The sequence below is a fragment of the Ochotona princeps genome, chromosome 11 (genome assembly GCF_030435755.1).
Source record: "Ochotona princeps isolate mOchPri1 chromosome 11, mOchPri1.hap1, whole genome shotgun sequence".
Classification (NCBI taxonomy): domain Eukaryota; kingdom Metazoa; phylum Chordata; class Mammalia; order Lagomorpha; family Ochotonidae; genus Ochotona; species Ochotona princeps.
The window spans coordinates 13,085,860-13,109,542 of NC_080842.1; the positions used below are offsets into that span (position 1 = coordinate 13,085,860).

A 23,683-nucleotide genomic window follows, 5' to 3' on the forward strand; every position below is an offset into this window, starting at 1 on the left:
TCATAGCAATTTGATGTAATTATACCCAAATTTAAAATACTTTAGGCAGTCCAGAAATCTAGCCGGGGAGACCCCCTAGAGACATTGCCTAGGGTGACCTGAGACTCGACTCATATGTGCATCGGCCAGTGCACGGTTAGGTTACATCTGTCACCGGCACCAGCCAACACATATACCACATACTAGTGGACACAGCTGCCTGATCAGTTTCACCCCAGCTCCATGTTTCACGAGAACCGACGGGTGCTATGGGTTAATCCAGCTCAGTCAGCTCACCACAAACCTGGTTCTCGCGCACTGCAGCTGGTGCTACAACCTAGTCGGGGAAACCCCAAAAATGGGTTAAATAGTTTCACAAATTCATCAAAACTCAGCAGATGTATAGAGTGTGTGTATATGTTCAAATATTCATATCATATGGACATACACACACACACATACATATATACACACTTTTCATATATGTCTGAGATGTGATTCTTGGGAATTATTTCATGATAGAATCGGGGGGCAAGAAACCTAGAAACCAGTTTCTGCTAAGCCAAAACTGTATTGACTTTGTGTAAATAACTTGTCTCTGGTCTTCAGTTTTCTCATCTTCAGCTTCCTCATCATGTTTCATTCATTCAGTTTCATCATCATGAGACAAATCAAGGAACTCTTCAAGCTCTCTTCTGAAATCCAGATTTTCAAATTCTATAATCCCAGGACTGCAATGTTAACCTTATTGTACAACAACTGAGAACAATAATTAAAGTTTTAAAAATTTAAAAGTTAATAGTTCTGCAATGTACTATAAAAATAAAGTATATTTTTAAGTAATGGACATGTTGTTCATTCATCAAGTTTCTTTTTTGGTACAAAATTCTCTCACATTTCATAGCCACTTTGCCAGATGATCAAAATCATACAAATTACTCACAAGTTAATATCTTCTAGAACATTTTTTGACTGTGCTGATCCAAGGAAACAGGCTGGAATGTTGGACACCCTGTGAGAAGAAAGACCAACACTGGAGCAACGTACAGTCTGTAGTATCAGCTTCACCGTACAGAGGGAAGGAGTAAGGAAATCTAAGCATGTACACTCTTCCTTGCAGTTCCCTCTTTTCATAACTCATTCATTTCACAAATTCCTTCAGGGACCATATCGGAGGCAGATTTTTAAGGTGACCTTTCAAAAAAACAGTGCAAGCTGCTCAGCATGAAGAAGTTGAACAGTTTTTAACAGATTTTAAAAAATACTTCCATGTACACACTACGTATGAGGCAAAGATAACAGAATACAAAAACTATACACACATACATATCTATTTAGATTTTCTATATAAACAAGTACAAAGCAGTAATACTTTAAAAAGCATTGAGGCTACTTGGTAAGCCCTGATTTATACAGCACTCAAGAAAGAAATTCTGATGTTAAAGTATCATATATGAATAGTAAGGATAAAGCAACACTTGCAAACACATGTTACTGAGAACATACTCGACAGACCAGATGTTCCATTCAGGAGAGACAGACAGAGAGCCAGGCAGGGTGTGGCCACGGAAACAGTACTCACTCAAGCTGCAGCACTTGGTCTTCCATCAAAGAAATGAGAGGACAGATGACGATGCCAATCTTGCCTACATAAACAGGTGGATACTGGAAACATAAACTCTTTCCATACCCTTGAAATAGAAACAACATACTCATTAAAAAAACAAAAAGTAAGCCTGGATACTTTAGCAGCTTCTTAAAAGTGCTTGTGTGGCTGAATGGTTGACACTGACGTGCTATCTTGTGAAAAACGAAGTAATACATGTATTTGAGTCTTTTTTTTTCCCTCTGGTCACTTTCTTAAATATTTTATACCACTTACATTTGTACTTTGAGAGTATAATGAAAGATTAAGCACTTTAAACCCCTTAAGTTCTATTTTTTAAAGGATTCAGTTATTTGCTTAAGTAAACTCACCAGTTGCCATGACAACAACATTATCGCGTCTTTCTTCCAAGACAGAATGAATCACTTTCCACTGTACTCTTAAATGTTAAAAAAAAAAATTTTGTTTCATTAATCAGAAACTCAAGGGACAAGTAAAAACTCATTTAATCTTTTCGCTTTCTTTAATAAAATTACTTTTAAAGTTTCATATACAATTGTGTACAAACAGTGGAACTTGTTAAAATGAAAAATTATTCAGGCTGGCTGAACAAGTAGGAGCACACATTTGGCCTACGCATATACTACATATAGCTAAGGTATACAATACATGTCCAAAAGAACCAATGCTTTCAAATAAATGAGAAAAATGCCCCAGGATTGCCCTTTGTATAACAGCAGTAATATTCTATATATATGATGATCTCATTTATTTGGAAGGCAGAAAAACAGAGAGGAAGAGTCAGAGAAAGCTCTCCCACCAGTGGCTTCACTTCCCAAATGCCTGTACAGCAGCCTAGGACTGGGCCAAGTCAAAGCCAGAATACAGAAACTCCAGCTCTCCCAGCTGGGTGGCAGGGACCCAACTACTATAGTCATCATCTTCTGTCTTCCAAGCCCAGCAGAGAGAAGCTGGACTACAAGAAGATATGGAGCTTGATCCAGGCAGCTGATGTGGGTAACCCAAAAACAATGTTCACCCCAGTATCCTATAACTTAATAAAGATTTAGGTCATAGAGGCTGGCATGTATAGTTATAATGTGTAAAAATGCACTTAAAAGTTATACATTTCCTTGCATGTTAAATTAAATATTTCACTCTGGTTAACGATTTATATGTTCAAATACTTAGTGAGAAATATGATAACCACAATGTCCTTGAGAGTACGGTTATAGAAAGAAAAACAAGAGGAATCTATTATCCATTTGCAGTGACTGCTGTGGCCAGTTAGGGCTGATTAAAGCCAGAATCCAGGAGGTTCTTTCAGGTCTGCCTCTTGGGTGCAGGCGCCTAACACTTTGGGCCATCCTCTGATGTTTTCCTAGGCCGTAAGCAAGGAGCTGGTTCGGATGTTGAGCAACAGAGACTCAAACTGGCACCTATATGAGATTCTTGCATCATAGGTGGTTGTTTAGCTCGTGGTGGTTGTTTAGGCTGGAGAGACATTTTTTTAAATGTCAATGGACTTATGGTCAAACAGATGAATAAATGAATATGTGGTAAAAAAAAGATACAATAAAATGCAAATAGTAAAATCCAGGTAGTAAGTATATAGGCACTAGCACAATTTTTTTTCAACTTTGCTAAAGCTTAAATTTGTTTTTTTTTTAAAGATTTATTTATTTTTATTAGAAAAGTAGATCAGATTTACAGAGAGGAGAGACAGAGAGATCCTTCATCCACTGGTTCATTGACCAAATGACTCCAACAGCTGCAGCTAAGCCAGAAGGCAGGAGCTTTATCCAGGTCTCCCACGTGCTTGCATGGTCTCAAGGCTTTGGGTCATCCTCGACTGTTTTCCCAGGCCACAAAGAGGAGTTGTATCACACAATGGCTCAATGGCTAAATCCTCACCTTGCAAGCACTGGGATCCCTTATGGGCACTGGTTCGTGTCCCAGGTGTTCCAATTTAGAAAATTTTAATAAAATATCAAGAGGAAACACAGTAAGAGGGGTTGGGTGCTGTGGCAAAATGGGAAAAGCCATATCCTGTAGTACCAGCATCCCATTTGGACACCATTTAGAGTCCAAACTGCTCTATTCTAATCCTGCTAATTCACCTGGAAAAGCAGTGGCACCCAAGTGCTTGAACCCTTGCACCCACACAGGAGACTGGCATCCATTGCAGCTATTTGGAAAGTGAACTTGTGGGTGGAAGGATTCTCTCTGTTTCTCCCTCTCTCTCTTTAAGTGAACCGGTAGGTGGAATACCTCCCTCTAACTCTGTGACTCTACCTTTCAAAAATTATTAAATCAGAGATGGACTCCAAATGAAAATGTTATATATATATTCTTTTTTTATTGGAAAGTCAGATATACATAGAGGAGGGTAGACAAAAAGGAAGTTCTTCCATCCACTGATTCACTCCCAAAGTGATAGCAACAGTTGGAGCTGAGTCAATCTGAAGCAAGTAGCCCAGAGCCTCTTCCAGATCTCCCATGCACATGCAGGATCCCAAGGCTTTGGGCCATCCTCGACTGCTTTCCCAGGCCACAAACAGGGAGCTGGATGGAAAGCAGGGCCACCAGGCTTAGAACCAGTGTCCATATGGGATTTCAGTGAGTACAAAGCAAGGACTTTAGCTGCTAAGCTACTGTGCCAGGCTCAGAAAATGTTAAATATATCTTGAGAATAGGATGTTGGACCTTCTGCCACTGTCCATACCTATAATGTCAGGATACACCAAAATAGCCAAATGATGAACTGTTTATGAAGGATTATTCTATTATAATGATATAGGGGAAATCAGTGAGGGGCAGAAGGAGGGATTTGGGAAGAAAGATGGGAAGGGAAATCCTAGTGCTTATGGAACATTATTATCAAACAATAAAGTACTAAATTTTAAAAAATAAACTGTAGATATAGGATACACTTTTGTTGTTAGGTCTTTTATTTCTTTGAACAAGATATAGTTTTCAGTTTGTCTTTCTTGCATTTGTTTTGCTAAATTTATTTCAAAGGGTTCTTTTTGCTATTGTTGTATATGGGATTCTTTTCCTAAATTCATTTTCAGAATGCTCACTGCTAGTATATAATAATCTAACTCACCTTTCTATTTGATCCTATATTTTGTGCCTTTCCTAAACTAATTAGCATATATATATATATATATACACACACACTCGTGTGTGTATATATATGTATATGTGTGTGTGTGTGACTTTGTTGTGGATTCTTGAAAGTTTCTAATATATAAGATGATGTCATCTATGTATAAAGATAGTTTCAGTATTTTCTATCTAATCTGGAATACCTTTCCTTTATCTTACCTTGGAAAGAATTTTCAGAATGGTATTGAAGCAGCAAAATCAGACATCTTGCCTTATTTCTCATCTTAAGGGATTGGCATTCAATCATTTTTTTTGGCATCCTGTCTTTCACATTGATGTATGATGTTAATTATAGAGTTTTTCATAACTGCTCTTTGTCAAGAACCTCTAGTCTTAGTTTGTGGAGAATTTTTATCAATAAAGGTTTTTAGATATCAATCAATCAATGAAATGCAATAATAAGAAAAGTCCAGTCTAGATTTTCAAATTGCTAATTTACTCAGATTTACTCTTCCCTCAATTCATTTTTGTTCACCTTATTTTTATACATATAAGCGTGCCTCTAGAATGAAATTACATGTTGAGAATGTTAAAAATCAATTGTTTTATGAGAAACCAACATGCACTCCTATGCTCATAGCAGCACAATCAGTAATTGCAAAAACATGGAAGCAACCAAAATGCCCATCAACAGAGGATTGGATAAGAAAGCTATGGTTCATCTACTCCATGGAATACTACTCAGCTATTAAAAAAAACAAAATGCAGTTCTTTGTGGCCAAATGGGCCAAACTGGAAACCATCATGCTAAGGGAAATGAGCCAATCACAAAAGGTTAAATACCACATGTTTGCCTTAATTTAAGATGATATGATGTTATGTATAACATGTTATGTTTTGAATGTTATATGTTGTGTATAAACTAAATTGAAGTATAGGTGAGGTGATCACAGAAGGTGGCTGGGAACTTGTATTTACTTTCAACATGTTGGTTACTCATTACTATGTCAATTAATTCCATAATGATGTAAATTTTTGCTGATGGTATGATGGAGCTTTCAATTGACTGGGGTGATACTCTGCTAGCTCTGTCTTCAGACCAGAGAGTGTATACCTAAGAAGACGTTGAACTTGACTGGACAATAAGATGCTGGACTCTATGTTTGGTGTATGCTTGCAATGGGGGAATCTCAACTGAACTTGAGCTGTGGTTATGCAACAAGGTGGAGGAATCCACCATGGTGGGAGGGTTTGGGCAGGGGTGGGAGAACCCAAGTATCTATGTAACTGTGTCACATAATACAATGTAATTAATGAAGTTAAATAATAATAAAAAAAAATCAATGATTATCACAATTCTTCAAACTACTGTCTTATGCAAACCTATTGTTACAGCATGCATTGGATATCACACACAAAACAAGCCCATTTAAAATGAAAAATATGTCAGCAGTGAAATCCATTTGTTAATGCCTTCAAACTAGTTTCTACATAGAACTGATCCATAAATGGAAAACCAGTTTTCCTCACTAATAACAATTTGTATTTCAAAAAATATATAACTACTATGCAGCTGTGCAGCTATTGCTAAATGGATGATTCATTTTCCTTCTTGCCTTTGTGAATAAAATAGAATTAAATACTTGTTTAAATATATGATTTAATTTACGGGGATTATACTCACGGTTTGAAACTGAAATGGCCAAAGTATGTCTTGAGGCAAATAATTTGCTCTGCACTGGGCTCTGGTAACAAATGTTCTTAAAATGAAATAAAATTAGTATTAACATTCAAGTGAAACACATACTAGATCAGCCAACGGGGGAAAAATGTATTTGGTTGGTTTCCTTTAAGTGCATTTATAGGTACCACCATTTTTGCTTTCTGCCCTTTAATTTCAGTGAAATCTGGTCCTCTGAGTATCAGTCATGACTCCTTAATGATGACTAAGCATTGAAGTATGCCTATGGCACACACTTGGCTAGCACTGACGGGCTGGACTCAGTTATCCCTAATGTAATGTTTAAAACAAACCATAGGGCCCCTGCAGGACAGGGCACCTGCTGACAAACAGGAAAAGATGCTCACACCTTTTCAAGTCACACAAATCTGCTGCAGTGATTGTGGTGTAAATGAAGAGGAAAAATGGTTTATGTTTCCTTCAGCACACCCTATATCTAATTCAGTTAAGTACTCCTAGTTACCTAAACACCTGACCAAACTCTAATTGCACAGCACAACACAGTTATGTTAGTTCTACCCAACTTTTACAATTCAATCTTGGGCTGAAGGAATCACAACTGACCAAGAAGAGTAAATGAAGGTCAAGCTAGTTTATCAATAAGCACATCGAAGTTCATTATTTTGTTCTGACAGTCCTAAATAGGAAATTAATTTGGAGAAAGCATGTGTTTAGGACAAGAAAACAAAGCAGAAAATATTATCAACATATTTGTATATATATTTTAAATTTTCCACATTATTGATGAAGTGCAGCTCTAATGAGAATCTTACTTTTCAAGAGCCCCACAGTTTTAACCAATATGATTCTGTACACTTAAAATAACAAGTTTCACTTAACACATTCTCTACAACAGTTAACATGGTGTGAAAATCAGTCTACACTGCTATTTGATACCATGCTACTTGATTTAAACAATACGCTCAGAATGAGCAGATGCTATGTGTTCATGCTACAATTATGCTTAACATTCCAAAAAACATTAATAATTTTTATGACTTTCATTAAGACACAAGCAAAAATATAAAATTCAGATGAGATTTCACATAACCACATTCACCTAACACTTCTACTCTTCTAGATAAAAAGACTCTACTTTTTGGAGACAACAATGTCATGGATTTTTTTTTTTTTAATTTCAGACACAGAGACACAGAAAGAGAAAAGAGAGACAGAGATCCCATCTGATGGTTTATTCCCAAATGCCCACAACAGCCAACCAATCTGGGGCCAAAACCTGGAACCAGGAACTCAATCCAGGTCTCACATGAGTAGCAGGAGCTCAATTATCTGAGCCATCAACACTGCCTCCCAGCATCTGTATCAGCAGAAAACTGGAGCCAGGATCCAGAAACAAGAATCAAACATGGGTACTTCAATGCAGGATCAGGCATTGAACTTGACTGCCAGAGAGGGATAGCTAAATACTTGTCTTACATTATGGAATTTACTAGCAAGTCACAGGACCTAGAATTTAGCTGTATGACCCAAAGTCCCCGATTTTTAAAACACTAAAAACCTAGACCTTCACTGGAAGCCAGTAGTAGGTATCACAGGTGAGCCATCACAAAGGTATTTCAGTGTTTACCCTCATCATCTTCTTCCTCTTCAAGAGCTTCTTTTTCACCTTCATCTTCTTCAATGGGAAGATCCAAGCTTCTTTTCATTTCTAAGTCTTTAGAATGGATTGGTTCTATGTCACCACTGTTTAAGCTTTCTAAGGACTGAAAGTTTAGAAGAAATTTTAATGGCAAAATCACGGGCATATTGTTATCTTTTTTCACCAGACACAAAAGGACTGTAACTAACAGAGAGTGCAGTTTTGTTCAAAGCTGGCAAATATGCAAGGAACACCACAAAAGAACATGTGTGCTCCAGTTTAAATATGTGCACAAGAACAGTCGTGAAGGCACAAGGCCAAACATGGAAAACTTCCAGTGTAAACACAGTTCATTAATAGAATACAATGAAATGACCCTGCAGCAACTCATCATAAATTTTGAATTCAGATAATTTAGAATATTTTTCTTTTTTTATTGTACTTTAAGTTTTTTAGATACCAAAGAGTAAATCTGGGCATTTCTGTCGTTGATCTAATGAGTTTCTCAATACCATGTGTTAATCACTATCTTTTTGAGTACAGATAAGTTTAAACTATAAGCAAACAATAAATGTGGTTTTGAAAATTTTAAAAGATATAATATCATAAAAAATAGTACAAATGTGAAATAAAGTTATTTGTTGTTATATTGACTTGACAATAAAATCTTTCATTCTCCTAAGGAGAGATTAACTATGTTAAAAATGTTAGCTTATTTCAAAATTACTTCATGTATAACATCTTATGCTAAGAAGTGACAGGATAACCTTACTAAACAACAGTTCTCATTTGTTTTCTCTTTTACTAAATCTTCCGTTATTTGATTTTACAGTGTTTTTAAAAGGGTATTTATTTCGCACTTAGAATTAAAAAAAGAGTGATTCCACTTCTGAATTTTTTGGTTCAGGTCCACAAACATCTTTGGAAACTATTTTAAAAGCAGTTTTCTCACATGAGTATCTAGCTACTTTCTAGGGGACATAATACTTACGTTTGCAGAGTCCACAAGCACTCTATAAATGCATATTTTTAAAAAACACTTCTTGTTTATTTATTTGAAAGGCACAATAATAGACAGGAGAGGCTGACAGGGAATTTTTTATCCTCCGGTTCACTCTCCAACGGCCACAAAGGCTAGGGCCCTTCCAGATCAAAGTCAGAAGCCCACAGCTTCCTCCGGGTCTCCAAATCACATCAATGCAGGGCCCTCAACTCCCACCCTGCCTCGCCCCGTAGCACTTGAGCCATTCTTGGCTGCTTCCTGGGTGTATTTGCAGGGAGCTAAATCTGAAGTTTTTAGCTCCAGCAACATCTCAAAACAGTGTTCATATGGGATGCCTGCATCACAGCCAGCAGCCTCAATAATTACCTCATGGGAACAGATCCTAAACGTACATCTTAATACACACACACATATATATACATAAAACTAGTATCACGAACAGAAAAATCTTATCAACCTAAAAATAAGGAATAAAATTATATATATACATACATACGTGTATATATATGTATGTATGTATATATACACACACATACATATATATATATACACACTTTTGTGTTTTTCTTCATTTTGCTCTAATATGGCTGAACTGGCTTTTCTTTCTTATTTGCCATCTTTAATTCACAACTGCTGACAAAGAAAATAGAGGCTGAGGTCTGCAACCTACACAGTGGGTTAAGCAATTGCCTGCAGGAACAAATGAATACTGATTTGAGTCCTGGTTGCTCCACTTATGATCTAGCTCCCTGCTAATGCACCAGGAAAACCACTGTACGATGGCCAGAGGGCTTGGACCCCTGCTACCACATGGGAAACCTGGATGGAGTTCCAGGCTCCACCAATGCAAATATTTGGGGAGTGAACCAGTAGATGAAAAATCATGCTGCCTCTGCCTCTTCTATCTATAACTTTTTCAAAACAACAAACAAATCTTAAAAAGTTAAGTGAAGGGATAGAAAATATATGCGTTACAAAGTACTACTTTCAATTTACTAAACTATAGAAACTGTGTACAACAAAAATAAAACACAATAGGCAATGTCAAAGAAAGCAAAATAGCTTACTGAGTATATAAAAACAGGATTTGCAAATAATAGGAGAGACACATGGATGGAAGAAAAGGAAACCAACTTTAATAATGAAGAACTTAATCACTATCCATAATCTTAATCACTATCCATAATCCAGAAAATTACAAAAATAAAATGACTTTAGGAGGAGCACAGAGAATACACCAATTGGTTTATTCTTTCTAAAACCCAAGTCATATAGTATATAAAAGCTATAAAGAAAAGTGCATTACAAAACATTAAATCTCATGCCATACAATTGGCAGCAGTATCACTATGGTAGGATCTAGTGTGGGACTAGGTAATGCTTCACTCAATTAAAAGTCCTTTGCAAAGAACTTAAAGTAATTTTTAAAAAATTTTAACGTACCTTAAGCATCTCCATTTCTAAGTCTTCATCACTTTCAATCACGTAAGATGAATCATTTTCATTGTCCTTAGGAGATAAAAGCTTTAAAAAAAGGATTTCAAACATTAAGCTCCACTACAATTGATTCCATTTTCAACAATAAATTTCCTATACACTAGGAGAATTTCTTATCTCATACATAAAGATGCAACAGTACTTAAACATCTGTATGGTACATAGGAAAAAATGGAGGGTAGAAAGAATGAACACAGAAACAAAGAAAGAAATACAGCTAGAAAGTCCAGTTAAATATGCTTGAAATAAAATCACCTCTCTAAATGTGAGTACAATGCAACAAGCTAAACTATGGTTCAACAACATCAAACCATACCTCCCAAGCCTTTTGAGTACAGTGTCTCCATAATATTGAAAATTGTGTGCAGCAAGAACAGTGGTTCTTTTATATCCACTTATTTTTAAGGATTGCAAAAGCTATTATAATTGTAGTAAGTAAATAAATCAGTATTTTACAAAAATATTAGAAAATAGTGTCAGATGTTTTATTTATTAAACACATTGCTGAAGTTTGATATGAAGAAGCTTTATAATAATTTGGCAAAATCTATGAAGTGAGAGTTCAATGGCACAGAAGTCCACAAAAAAGAAACAAACAAAACAATTCTAGAAAAATTAACACTTAGTAGTTACATTGCAAAAATACTATACTTAAACTGGGAGTAGAAAAAGGAAGTATAACTTTAATTAATTTGTATATTTTAAATTAAAATATACTTTAAAATCAGTTTTTTATTTAGAAAAAAGTTGTTTTGCTTTGTAAGTGGGGTCTATAACAAGTAAAGGAAACAACGCTAATATTAATACACAATAAAAACAGCAATAATTAAAAGTTGTCAAATCATAAGGAAATTTTGATGATAATTCCATAATACTATAGTAAGCAATTTTTAAAGTGCATGTCAAATAGGAAATTTCTAGAAAATTCAAGGGCAATGTAGATGTTAGCAAAAGATAATCCCGAATAAGGGAAATTACAAACAGTTGGTGTGAGAACAATTTGAAAACAGTTTTAAAATAAAATAATTATACATTGATAGAAGCAAATGCTGACACTATTACCAATACATCAAGAGCTTCTCAGGCATTGAGAAGTTTGTTGCCATTAGGCAAATAAGAGGAATAATCTATTACTTTTTAAAATATGATTTAAAGTGCTTGTAGCAAAGATACTCAAAATTTAATACAGTATAGACATCATAAGTAATCTTTAAACAAATGAAAAATGAATGAGAAATTAAGCACTCAGTTAAGAAATGAAATGAAAAGCTGAGTTACTGACTTTTCAGATGACAATTAAGTAATGCGAGGCAAAAACAATAAGGATTTATTAAAAAGTCTCACATATTAGCAAGTGAAAAAAAATCCTCTATTAAGACATGACTCCCCAAAATCATCTCTGGAAGACATATGTAGGAGATCCACAAAAAAAAGGAGATATCTAGGGCCCAGCAGCATGGCCTAGCGGCTAAAGTCCTCGCCTTTAGGATCCAGGATCCCATATGGACACTGGTTCTAATCCTGGAAGCTCCACTTCCCATCCAGCTCCCTGCTTGTGGCCTGGGAAAGCAGTCGAGGCTGGCCCAAAGCCTTGGGACCCTGCACCTGCGTGGGAGACCCGGAAGAGGTTCCAGGTTTCCGGCTTCGGATCGGCGCAGCACCGGCCGTTGCAGCTCACTTGGGGAGTGAATCATCGGACGGAAGATCTTCCTCTCTGTCTCTCCTCCTCTCTGTATATCTGACTTTACAACAAAAATAAATAAATCTTTTTTTAAAAAGGAGATATCTATTATTTAAAAAGCATATGAAATTGTAAAATAGCAAATGTAAATATCTACTGATACTACAGAATCTTGCCACTACACAATGCTATTTATTACATTATATCAGAGGCAGCAGACTGGTGTGTAAGCCAGTGACGCCCCACTATTTGTTTTTGTAGGTGAAGTTTTATTAAAACACAAGCACATTGTTTTTTACAATTGTTAGTGGCTGTTTTTACAGCTGCAGAGCTGAGTAGCTGAGACAGACTTCATGTCCTCGAACAGCTAAAATATCTGCTCTCAGCTCCTTCTCGGAGAAACATATCAGTTGATCCCTGTCAGTGAATTTAGACAGTGTCTGCTCCTTGTTCAGTACCTCAGCAGATGTGTTGGTTTCCTCCAGAGCCTGTTGCTCCAGCATTTGGAGTTCCTGTTCTGTAATATCTAATGACATCAAACAAAATCTGTCCATATTCTCTTTTGACTTATTTTCTTTTATTCCATCTTCAAATTTATCTTCTTGCTTCATTTTATTTCCAAATACACCTTCTCCATCACATCTAATCAGATTGCCCTGTGCTACATCCCCTGTCTCATTATTACAAGTTTTCTGTTCTCTAATTTGCTTCTTGTCTGCACCAGTAGTTGAGTCATCCAACGGTGGTAAGTTAAAAGTATCACTGGGGCTCAGTTCTGTGCTCATGTTAGTTGAAGCGAATATCATCTTCTTCAGTGAACATATGTTTTCTGAAATATCCTTCAACAGTACAGAAATCCTAAAAAGAAAAGTAAACTCAACTTTAATAGTATTAACTAGAAGGACAATTTTGAAAGATTTTTAAACAATGAAAGCTTTCTAAACTGAACTTCCCACAAAGATCCTTTAGAACACAAGTACTCAGGGGTTTTGTGAGTCTTTGTTTTTCTTCTACTTTTTTTTTCTGCTTTTTAAAGATATATTTATTTTATTTGAAAGTGCTACAGAGAGTGAGAGAAAGACAGACATCTTCTATCCAGTGGTACACACGCCAAACGCCAACAATGGCCAGAGCTGGACCAGTCCGAGCTGGGACCCAGGAGCTTCTAGGTCTTTCATGTGGGTGCAAGAACCCCAGGAAGCTGAATCAGAAGCAGAGTAGCCAGGACGTGAACTGGCCTCCAAATGTGATACCAGTGCTGCACGCAAAGGATTAGCATGCTATGCCATGACACCAGCCCCACCCAAGTGCTCTTGTTTCAGTAACGCTCTTATATGACTTTAGCTGACAGGATACTCTTGAGCCAAGTTTAGCACTTCAACATTCCATGGGACTTGTGGCCTTACTAAAAACTGAATTCAGTTCCTGATCCGAAGCATTTGGGAAGTGGATCAGCAGATGGGACCTCTCTCTGTCTCTCTCCCTTCTCTGTGCCCCCACTGTTTCTGTCTCTCAAGTAAATACTTTTTTAAGATTTATTAATTTTTATAGAAGGAGAGGCAGACAGAGGTCTTCCATCCACTAGTTCACTCCTGATTAGCCAGAACTGAGCTGATCTGAAGCTTAGAGATAGCTTCTTTCGGGTTTCCTACAGGGGTACAGGGTCCCAAGAACTTGAATCATGCTCCACTGCTTTCCTAGGCCATAAGCAGGTAGCTAGAATGGAAGTGGAGCAGAAGGGACACAAAGTGGCGCCCATATGGGATGCCAGTGCTATAGGTGGAGAATTCATCCCCCCACCACCATGCCAATGCCCCCAAAACTCATTTTATACTTAGTTTCACATCCAGCCACATACATGAACAAATAATTTAATAGTAATAGCTATGTGATTCAGGTTATTTGCTAAATGCACAGGGAAAGCTGTATCATATATACATAGCAACTGTGGCACAGATCAAGTAATGAGACTATAAGGGCCCATTTACTCTGCATGAAAAACAGCTAATGACACATTTCACATAAAGTTGTGAATAAACCCTAACAAATACCAAGGCCATCCTGCCTTCTTCACTAGTGAACTTTTCCTTCCTTTCCGGGATTGGTGTCGTGCATATGACTGCTGTGCAGACAGCCTCGGTCCTCAGCAGGCCAACAAGTCCATGACAGCTACACACAAACGTAAAAGACTGGATTTAAACCAGTGACTCAGCAATACTGTTGCAGTCACTTCAGGAGTGAATAAACAGATGGAGGATATTGCTCTCTCCCCTTCTCTCTGTAAACCGGCCTTACCAATAAAAATAAATAAATCATTAAAAAAAAATACTCAATCCAGCTGAAGGGGGAAGAGGGACAGAGTGAAAAAGAGCTGAATCTCTGAACCAACTTTCTAAATCTCTCAACCAAAATCATAAAAATCACCCCAAAAAAGAAAAAAAACAAACCAGCAAACACTGCAGTTTTTCAGTCAGAATTCCCTCTGACCTATGATGGCCTCACATTCCTAAAAAATTATATTTTGCCTCAAACATTGTATGAACACATTGTAATTATTCACTGTTCAAGTGCAGTTCTGCTTGAGAGATCTAGTGAGCAGTCAAGGCCTGGGTGAAGTCTGCTTCCAATATGAGCTTTCCACACAGCACTGTAGTTCTAAGTCTACTAATGTGTATAGAATATTTGACTCAAATACCTGAAGCTATCTGGTGCTACAGCTGTAAAACAATCTTTAAAATCGTAATGCCTTTTGTTCAGTCTGCTGAAGAAGTTTCCAAACACAAAGGTTACTTTTATTTACAGATTTCATGTGACCATATTACCAAACATAATTAAGTAGATAATTCAGAAACAGGATCCTGAATCTTAAACATTTTACTTAATGTGTACTTGCTTTCTTATGCTTTGACAAAAACATAAATGTGATTCCACAAAGGTCTAATATAAATTTAGCTTACATTAAACTTTTTTATTTCATAAAGCATCCCATAAAGCAAACAGAAAAGCCATAAGCCACTGGATGCACTCCCTAACAAGTGGAAAGATCTTTCTCAGATTTTTACATCAATCGGTGCTTGTGTATTCAGACCAATTTGTATGAGTCCACCACCAAGGACGTAATTCTCAACACAGCGGAAAAAGCAGCAAGAACAAACAGAAATTATAAAAACCAAATATGAAACCTCTGTGGATTCTCCAGTTTTCTCAAGCTGTTGGGGAGCCTCTTAGCCAGATCCATCACCTCCTCCGAGATGGAAGTCAACTGTTTCTTCACGTCACCAGGTAGCATTTCCTCCCCTAGGAAGACAAAACTAATATTAACTTCTACATCACAAAACAGATATTTATTTAGTCACTTCAATGAATAGTATTAAGATTCAGACTTTCACTTTCTTTCCATAAATGATTTCCAACAAAACCGCATCCTTCTCTAATCCCTAATCACCTCACTTTACTACCCTTTCCAAGGATCTGTATTTACACTGTGTACAAACCACGTCATGAGCGCAGAAATGAAAATATCAATCCATCTGCAGTATTTCAAAATCAGGAATCAATGTACTGCTTAATAATGAAGTTTGATAAACATACCTTATCCAACACTGATTCCCCAACTGTGTCCATGATCAGTCATCACCAAAATAAGACGCAAGCCCTTCTCGACACAGTGATCATCTTCCTGATCCCTGGCTTCGTCCTGTGTGCTGCAGCATTCTCCATCAACAGCACAAGACCTACCCTCCTCTGCCAAACCCTATTCTTCCATGAATTGCTTCATCACTACTATTCTTGTCCTTCAAAAAGCCCAGTTCCCACCACAGTGGTGCCAGCATCCCTAATGGATGCCGGTCCTAGCCCCGGCTGCTCCACTTTTGACCCAGCTCCCTGCTAATGTACCTGGCAAAGCAGTAAAATATTGCCCAAGTCCTTGGGCCCCTGCACCCACAGAGGAGACCTGGAGAAGGCTTCTTGCTTCAGCCCAGCCTGACTCAGGCCATTGCAGTCATTTGGGAAGTGAATCAGCAGATGAAAGATGAAAGAAAACAAGAAGCCCTGCTCCTCTGAAGCCTGTGACATGGAACTATACAACCTCCTGTTTCTGAGTGCTGTAGTTACCTTGCAATCGCAAAATCATCTCTTTTCATATCCCGTCACCACCTGGCTCACTGTCTTTCCCACAACTGCTCTTATGATCATCCCTCATAATTTCAACATCCACGAAGAAGCTCTATCTGTGTGGTCTTTTCAGCGCCAGGACCTCTGTATCTCTAACCCATCTTTTCCTTGGCTGACCTCAGACACACATTCCAGAGTCACGCTCCTCACCTCCTAACTGCCAAGAATATCACCACTCCCTGCCTTCCTTCATTAACCCAACGCAGCCAGCCTTTTCCTTCCTACTAACTGCCTATTCCTGCTTCCGTCATATCTTGTCTTCGTTGCATGGCAGCAATCATTCCTTTGTACTCTTGAGCACAGATTTGTCCCTTCCTTTCCCTCCACCCACAGGTAAAAACAAACAAAAAACTGAAAAAAAATCCTTAATAGCTGGAAAGAAAAAAAACCTGTTCTAAAGACTTTATTTTTAACATACTTGATGCTTACATTACAGAAGCTGATTTAACTAAAACAAAAAGACAACTCTGATGACTAATTTGACTTTCAATTCATGATATAGTTCTGAAATAAACCCTTAGTTCTGACTGCTAATTCTCCTACATTTCCCACTTTCCCTCTCTCAGGATAACTACTTCACACCTGTTCTCTTTCTCTTTGAGCTGCTGACACCTGCTTATCTCCCTTCTGCTAAAGGAATGTCAACACTTCTTATTTCGCTAGGAGAACAGGAACAATTAGAAGAGAAAGAGAACAACCTCATATTTCCACTCCCCAGTCTGCTAATTAGGCTGTATTATTTTCTGTTTCTCACATTTATAGCACCATTCCTTGAGGAGCTGTCCACACTCACACTGAGCTTTTCTGCTCCCATTTCCAAATGATCTTTCACCTCCGGCAGCACAGCAAAAACCACTGTGGAAGAAGGTGCTTGGTTTCCAGACTATTAAAGTGTAACTGTTCATTCTAGATCCTTACTTCATGCAACTCTTCAGACAGATTTAAAATGCTTCATAACCTTCCCCTCCTCAACATTTTCTCATGTGGGATCTGAATGTAACTCCTGCTCCTGCCCCGTCCTTAGTGCCCCTTCCCAGTCTACTCTGCTACTTTCTCTTCATCTTCCCAATCTCAGATAAGGGTGCACCCTCAATGTCAACCCTCCCCTCTTCTTAATTTCATTCCTTCCCTATTCCAGTTGACTCAATTTCACTGCTTTAACTAATATTCCCAAGATGATCTCACCAACTTCAACCTTTCCCCTGAATTTTAGAATTACACTGTCAGCTAAGTATCTTCTCGGATATCAACACACATTTAAAATTAAGTATGTCCAACACAGAATTACACAGCCTTCAACTAATTCTCTTCTAATAATTCTCCATTGTAACTGACCTTTTCAATCATCAGTTAATCTGCTCCAAATACTCCATTCTTTTAACCAACTCTACTTCTCACCTCTTAAAGAACTGATAAGCAGTTCCTTCACAATGTACTATTAACTCCTAATATTTAAAGGACCCACTTTTCGCCATTGTCTTCGGCCACTGGCCTAATCCAATTATCCTCTCTTGTCTGGGCTACAACAATAGTTTTGCAACTCCTTGCCTAAACATGTGCTCTCTCACAGTTGCCAGAAACACCCTTTTAGAATAAAATTCTAATCTTCCCATTCTTCTGCTCCAAACCCTCCAAAGATTTCTCACCAGCACCATCATAGTTCTTTTTCATTACTAAACCATTAAATCAGATTCACAGTCAACAATACCCTAAATGCTCAGGCTACTTTCCCAGCTTCATTTCCTAACATTCTTACCCCTACTCATTTTGCTCTAGTTATACTCACTGTTCCTTAAACAAGGCAAGCTTCACCCTCAGAGCTCTTGCACTTTCCTTCACCAAGTCTTCAGTGCACCTCCTTCAGATATCCGCATGGCTGGCACCCCTCACTTCAGTTAAATAAAAAGAAATGAAGGGGCTTGGTCTCTTTTGTCCAGTGAATCTTCCCTAATAACTCTAACAGAGCCTGACACATAGCAGGCCTTCAATGCACATGTTGTATGAATCAATATCTATGTGCTCTTCAACCAAGCTTCTAAAAGAAGGTGGCTCACACACGCTTTGGAACACATTCCTTCAATGACTTACCCCTCTGTTAACACCATCTCTACTCCCCAACCCATTCCTTCACTCTCACTATGGTTACAATACCTTTGTGTTACTGAAGCCTACAGACTCTTCTGTTCCGCTAATATATGCACCAAATGACCATTCCCTCTTTGAAGCACTCCTTTGTCACCCAATGCACTAAAACTGCTATTGCAAAAGTTTGCAAATTATTGACAAATTGCAAAATCAAATGAATAATTCTAGGTCTAGCAGTTTTCACTCAGCTCAATTTAATATATTTGACAAGGGCCTCTTAAACTCTTCACTTGGCTTCATGCACACCATCCTTGTTAACCCTTTTATGCCTGTTGCAACTCACACACATCAAACATCATGACTACTTAGTCATAGTTCTTTAACTCAAACTATGCAATTACAGTCTGTACTTGAAAATCTTGGCACCTACTGGCCACTTCCACTCTGAATCTTACAGGCTTCGTTTCTCCAACATGCTTAGAAATCAACCATAGGATCTCTCATTCCAAATCTTGCTCTTCCACGTCAATTTTTTTTTCAATCCATGTTTTTCATGCCAGCAGAATAGTTATTGTTGGCAAATGCTTTTCTTTGTTCCTATAAATACTATTGGTTCTGCTGATCTATCAAATGTATCTTGACTCTATTTCCATCCTCAGATCAGTAACCAATTCAAATTTCAAGTTAGTACTACCTCCCACTTAGATTATAGTCATAGCTATGACAAAGATCTTCCCATTATGGCACTTTTTCTATTACAATCCATTCTTCAATGCTCAAATTATTCTTGTCTAATGTAACTCATGGCACTTCTATGTTTAAAACCCTCCCAGGAAGCTGGAGTCAGAAACCAGAAATAGGAATCAAACTCAGGCACTCTGCTTTGAGACACAGGCATATTAACTACGAGGCTAAGTGCACAGTTCCAAGTGCTAATGTTTTCTTATGTTCTGAAAAGATTTATTTATTTGAAAAGCAGAGAGATCATCCACCCATTGGTTCACTCCTTAAATTGGCACAACTGATTGGTTTGAGCTAGGCTAAAGTCAGGTGTCTCAAATACCTTCAGATCTCTCACATGGGTGCTAGAAGCCAAAGCATTTGGGTCAGCCTCAGCTGCCCTCCCAGGTGCATTTGCAGGAAGCTAAACTGGAAATGAGACAGCCAAGATAGGTGCTCTGATGTGGGAAGTCAGTGTGAAAAGCAACAGCCTCTCAAAAGCAGCAGCTTCACCTGCTGCAGCAAAGCACCAGCTTCCTCGAATTCTACTCTGACAGAGCCTAGAGAGAGCTCACCTTAGTGTCCATGCTATTTAGACATTCAAGATTGTCACAATAAACACCTTGCAGATATGTGAATAAACCTCATAGATCAGCAAATGCACATTTCCTGTTTTATTTCCAGTTCTTACATACCATTATTTATAGCAAACATCATAGAATCCCCCAAGATTTCCAGTTTTTGATAAAGGATGAGACCAGCCTACAGGAAAACAGAAAAGTAAAAATGCATGTTCATGGTAACCAAAGTAAAACTACAAGTCTCATATTTAGAAAAATCCAGTGAACGAGTCCCAAGAAAACTGAAATCACCCAATTTTGTTGGAGACCTGTGTGTCCTGCTTTAAACCACTATACCAACTGTGAGAAAAGAAACTAAGCCGCCTAAGCCTTAAAATAAAAGCTGAGGTTTTACTTATCAATACCACATATTACAAGCAGGTGTGTAAACCAAACAGCTTCTAAACAGAACCTGACAAAATTCAGCCTAAGGAGAAATATGTTTGACTATACTTCTGTACCTCCTCAGCTTCATTAGCTCAGCAGAGGACGTCAGTGTGGGATAGTCCTCACCCAAGCACTGGTAACAGGAACAGCCAAGTCAGACTGATTCTTCAGAAAAACACTCCTGTTGAACCATGCTAGTTCTCAACAGTTTGTGATTTTGTAAATGGAACATATCATTCTATTTTCCTGACAAATTTTATTCTGGTTATGAATCAAAGGAGTTTCCATTCCTTAAAAAAATATGCTTTAGGGAAACAAAACATTCATTTGTGAATGTAAGTATGAATTGGTGGTGGGGGGGAATTCACAATGAAATAAAATGTGTTTTTAAATTAAATAGTAACTATGGTAATTATATATATATATATAGTAAGACTTCAGTATGACTTACTCTACTATGAAAAATATCTAGCAGCCAAATTTAGAAGCATTTTCTCTAAATTTACCCAAAATTCTAATGCAAATATGACATAAGGCACTTTCAATATAGAAATGACCTTATAATTAATTTTATTCTGGAGCTACCTGCATATCAAATGCTTCATGAATTCCATTTGTGCCTGCTCAGTCTCAGCTATTAGCCTTCCATGTTTTTAGAAGGTCCATGTTTTTTTTTAAGGTACAAACAGGACATTACTTTGGCTGCATGACAATGGCAATAACTAGCAGTGAACAGTCTGTTGACTGGTACTTGCTAATTAACATCGAGAATTCACAGTACCACTAAATGTCTTCCTAAGCATTTTTAATGCCAAATTGACACTAGATATTTCAGTTGAGTTTGTGCCAGTATCTCAATGCAATTTTTCTAAGGTACTTTAGGAGAGAGTTTAAAGATACACCACAATGTACAGATCTTTACATACGTAAGCGTCAGTAGCCGCGTAGAGCTTCTGGTCCTCAGTGAGAGGAAAATCACTCCAGTTGCTGCAGCGGATAGACTTGTCTTTCAGAAGCTGTTTACCTAAGAGGTGTTTAACCAAACCATTGAGGCTCCAGGTCTCTGTGCTTTTCAGCTGGAAGTCACGAAAAATCAGAATAGAAAAAGGTGTTTCCTTTTGTTATCTGATATTCTTAAATACTACCCAATGGCCATGCCACAAATAAAATCAGAAATCCTACACCAAAAAGCAACCCAGTGATAGTCATCAATAAATCTTCAGATAAAAAAACAAAATTCAACGTTATAGTCTTTACTTTGTAAAATATGGGAACTTAATGATGCCTTAAATAAAATAAGTGAAATATGAATAGTAGAAATGGTGGTCAAATTTCCACCAACAGCATGACACCAAAGAGCTGCAGTACACTCTTTGAAAAGAAAAAAAAATTGTCATAACTGCATTAGAAATATAATCTCTTAAGATACAATATTTAAATATATACATATATAAACAAAGTAAGATAATATTAAGAATGGGGTGAGGGTGGGGAAAGAGGGTAGAATTTGCTTAAAGAAAATACTTGCTGAGACTAGCTCAGAAGGAAAGTTGTCATTATGGAACATTCCAATTGAACTTTTTTACTGCTTAATTACATTTTTCAAACATCTAATATTTGGATATAAGCCACATTCTGAGGTGCACAAAATCACCTTGTTTATGAATATTTGTATTATTTCTACCTTTTCATTAGCAACATCTGTCAACTCCACAAAACTCTTCAACTTGATGTCAAAGTCACGCAGGAGTTTCCATTGATCTCCTTCAATTCCTACACCTGCTTTTTTAATTGCTTCATTTTCAAGCAGCATTTTTAATCCCTGTGGAAAGACTGTACCATTTTATTGTTAGCTCCATAAATTTTCTAAAGAATGATGCATTTATTTTCTACTACTTACATATTCCATGCTTATTTTAAATTTGTGCTTATGTTAAGCTTAAATTCAGAAACACATTCACCTTCTGCTACCTATAACAAAACATCCTGACTCATGAATCACAAGGATCAAGAACCACGGACATACTTCCTTGTACTGAACTCCATTTTACCATACTTTGCAGACACCGAGCAGTTCCCAGATCAACACTTGTGGCTATCCTGTGTGAAGCAAGTGTACAGTGCCATCTTTTCAAGGGTTAACAGATGACTGTTAGCACTAAAGAATTTTTAATAAGGAACGTTCCTTGGTTTTTTTTTTAACATAATGCTGTGACATGCTTAACACAATGCTGTATGACTTATATGCACACTGGAAAATCAAAAATTCTCAGTGATTTACTTAATGTGCTGGTCTGGAACCAAACCCAAGTATTTGTGAGGTTTGCTTACACTTCAAATACCACCTTTCCTAGTACCAGCAGTGTGCATATTCCTGGTTGGCCACTGTAAACAAGGAAAATACCAAACCTACAGGGTGTTAAGAAAGTTAAACGAAAGAGGATTGACTGAATCATATAAGACGTTAAGTAAATAAATATAAAATAGGAAGAAATAAATGCTAAAAATTAAGCTAAAAGAGCTTAATTTGATAGATTAAAAAGTTAATGCAGTATAATTAGCAGGCATATAAACATCAAAGAAACGAGGTACCAACCTGACATAGAAGAAATGTGAAACAAGTAACATTTGCTCTCTGACACACACAACTGAATTAGTGCAACTCTACTTCGTTTCCCTTTAGTATATACTGGTGGCCATTCCATGTCGAATCCTACCACGTCACCATCAGACAGACTCATGCTAAAGGGGGAAAAACAGCGTTTAAGTGACTACATTAAAACACATCATTGAAATATTAAAAGACAAACCACTCTGGGGTGAGTTTTATGGTACAGCACTTTATGCTGCCACTTGAAACACCCACAACTTATATCTGAACTGCCTCGGATTAAGATCCAATTGGGAGTCCAAACCAGCTTTCTGCTACTGAGCACAGAAGGTAGCAAATGATGACTCATGTGTTTGAAATACTTGAGTTCCTGCCACCCATGTAAGAAACCTAGATGGAGTTCCTGGCTACCTGCTTTTGCCTGAAGCAGCCCTAGCTGGTTGGGAAATGAAACAGCAGATGAAGATCTCGGTTGCTCCCTCTCCCCTTCTTTTTCTCTCTCTGCCTTTCAAAACCAAATAATTATTTTTTTAAAAAAAGACAAATCACAGACTAGCTTGCCTATGATTCATACAAACTGATAATAAAAAGCCAGCAAATATTAAAAATGCTCTGAAAAAATAAGTAGAAAAAGACAAAGAATTTGGAAGAAAATATGGAGAAAAATAAACACAAGAAAATCTAAATAGCCAATGAAGTTCAATATGCAATGCAACTAATTCTCACTAGAAACCAGAGAAACATAAATTGAATTCTGCCTGAATGAAAGCCTCGGAATATCGAGTGGCGGGAAGGATTCAGTAGTGCGGACTGCTCATTACAGGTGAGCACAGACGCTGGCAAAATCCTCTAGGGAAAAACATGGA

The 23,683-nt window shown here is 37.4% G+C and overlaps 1 protein-coding gene across 1 annotated transcript in view; it reads right to left on the reverse strand.

The window, feature by feature from the left end:
* Nucleotides 1-23,683, reverse strand: part of WRN (WRN RecQ like helicase) — a 207,031-nt gene that overhangs the window by 70,013 nt on the left and 113,335 nt on the right. The window contains exons 9-20 of the mRNA XM_058669837.1: nt 22,803-22,948; nt 21,891-22,039; nt 21,133-21,282; nt 19,895-19,961; nt 15,401-15,515; nt 12,677-13,076; nt 10,484-10,564; nt 8,026-8,161; nt 6,381-6,456; nt 1,957-2,024; nt 1,562-1,670; nt 923-991 (exon numbers count right to left, since the gene is read on the reverse strand). Of these exons, the coding sequence (XP_058525820.1) occupies nt 923-991; nt 1,562-1,670; nt 1,957-2,024; nt 6,381-6,456; nt 8,026-8,161; nt 10,484-10,564; nt 12,677-13,076; nt 15,401-15,515; nt 19,895-19,961; nt 21,133-21,282; nt 21,891-22,039; nt 22,803-22,948 (1,566 nt within the window). The remainder of the gene's footprint in view (nt 1-922; nt 992-1,561; nt 1,671-1,956; nt 2,025-6,380; nt 6,457-8,025; nt 8,162-10,483; nt 10,565-12,676; nt 13,077-15,400; nt 15,516-19,894; nt 19,962-21,132; nt 21,283-21,890; nt 22,040-22,802; nt 22,949-23,683) is intronic.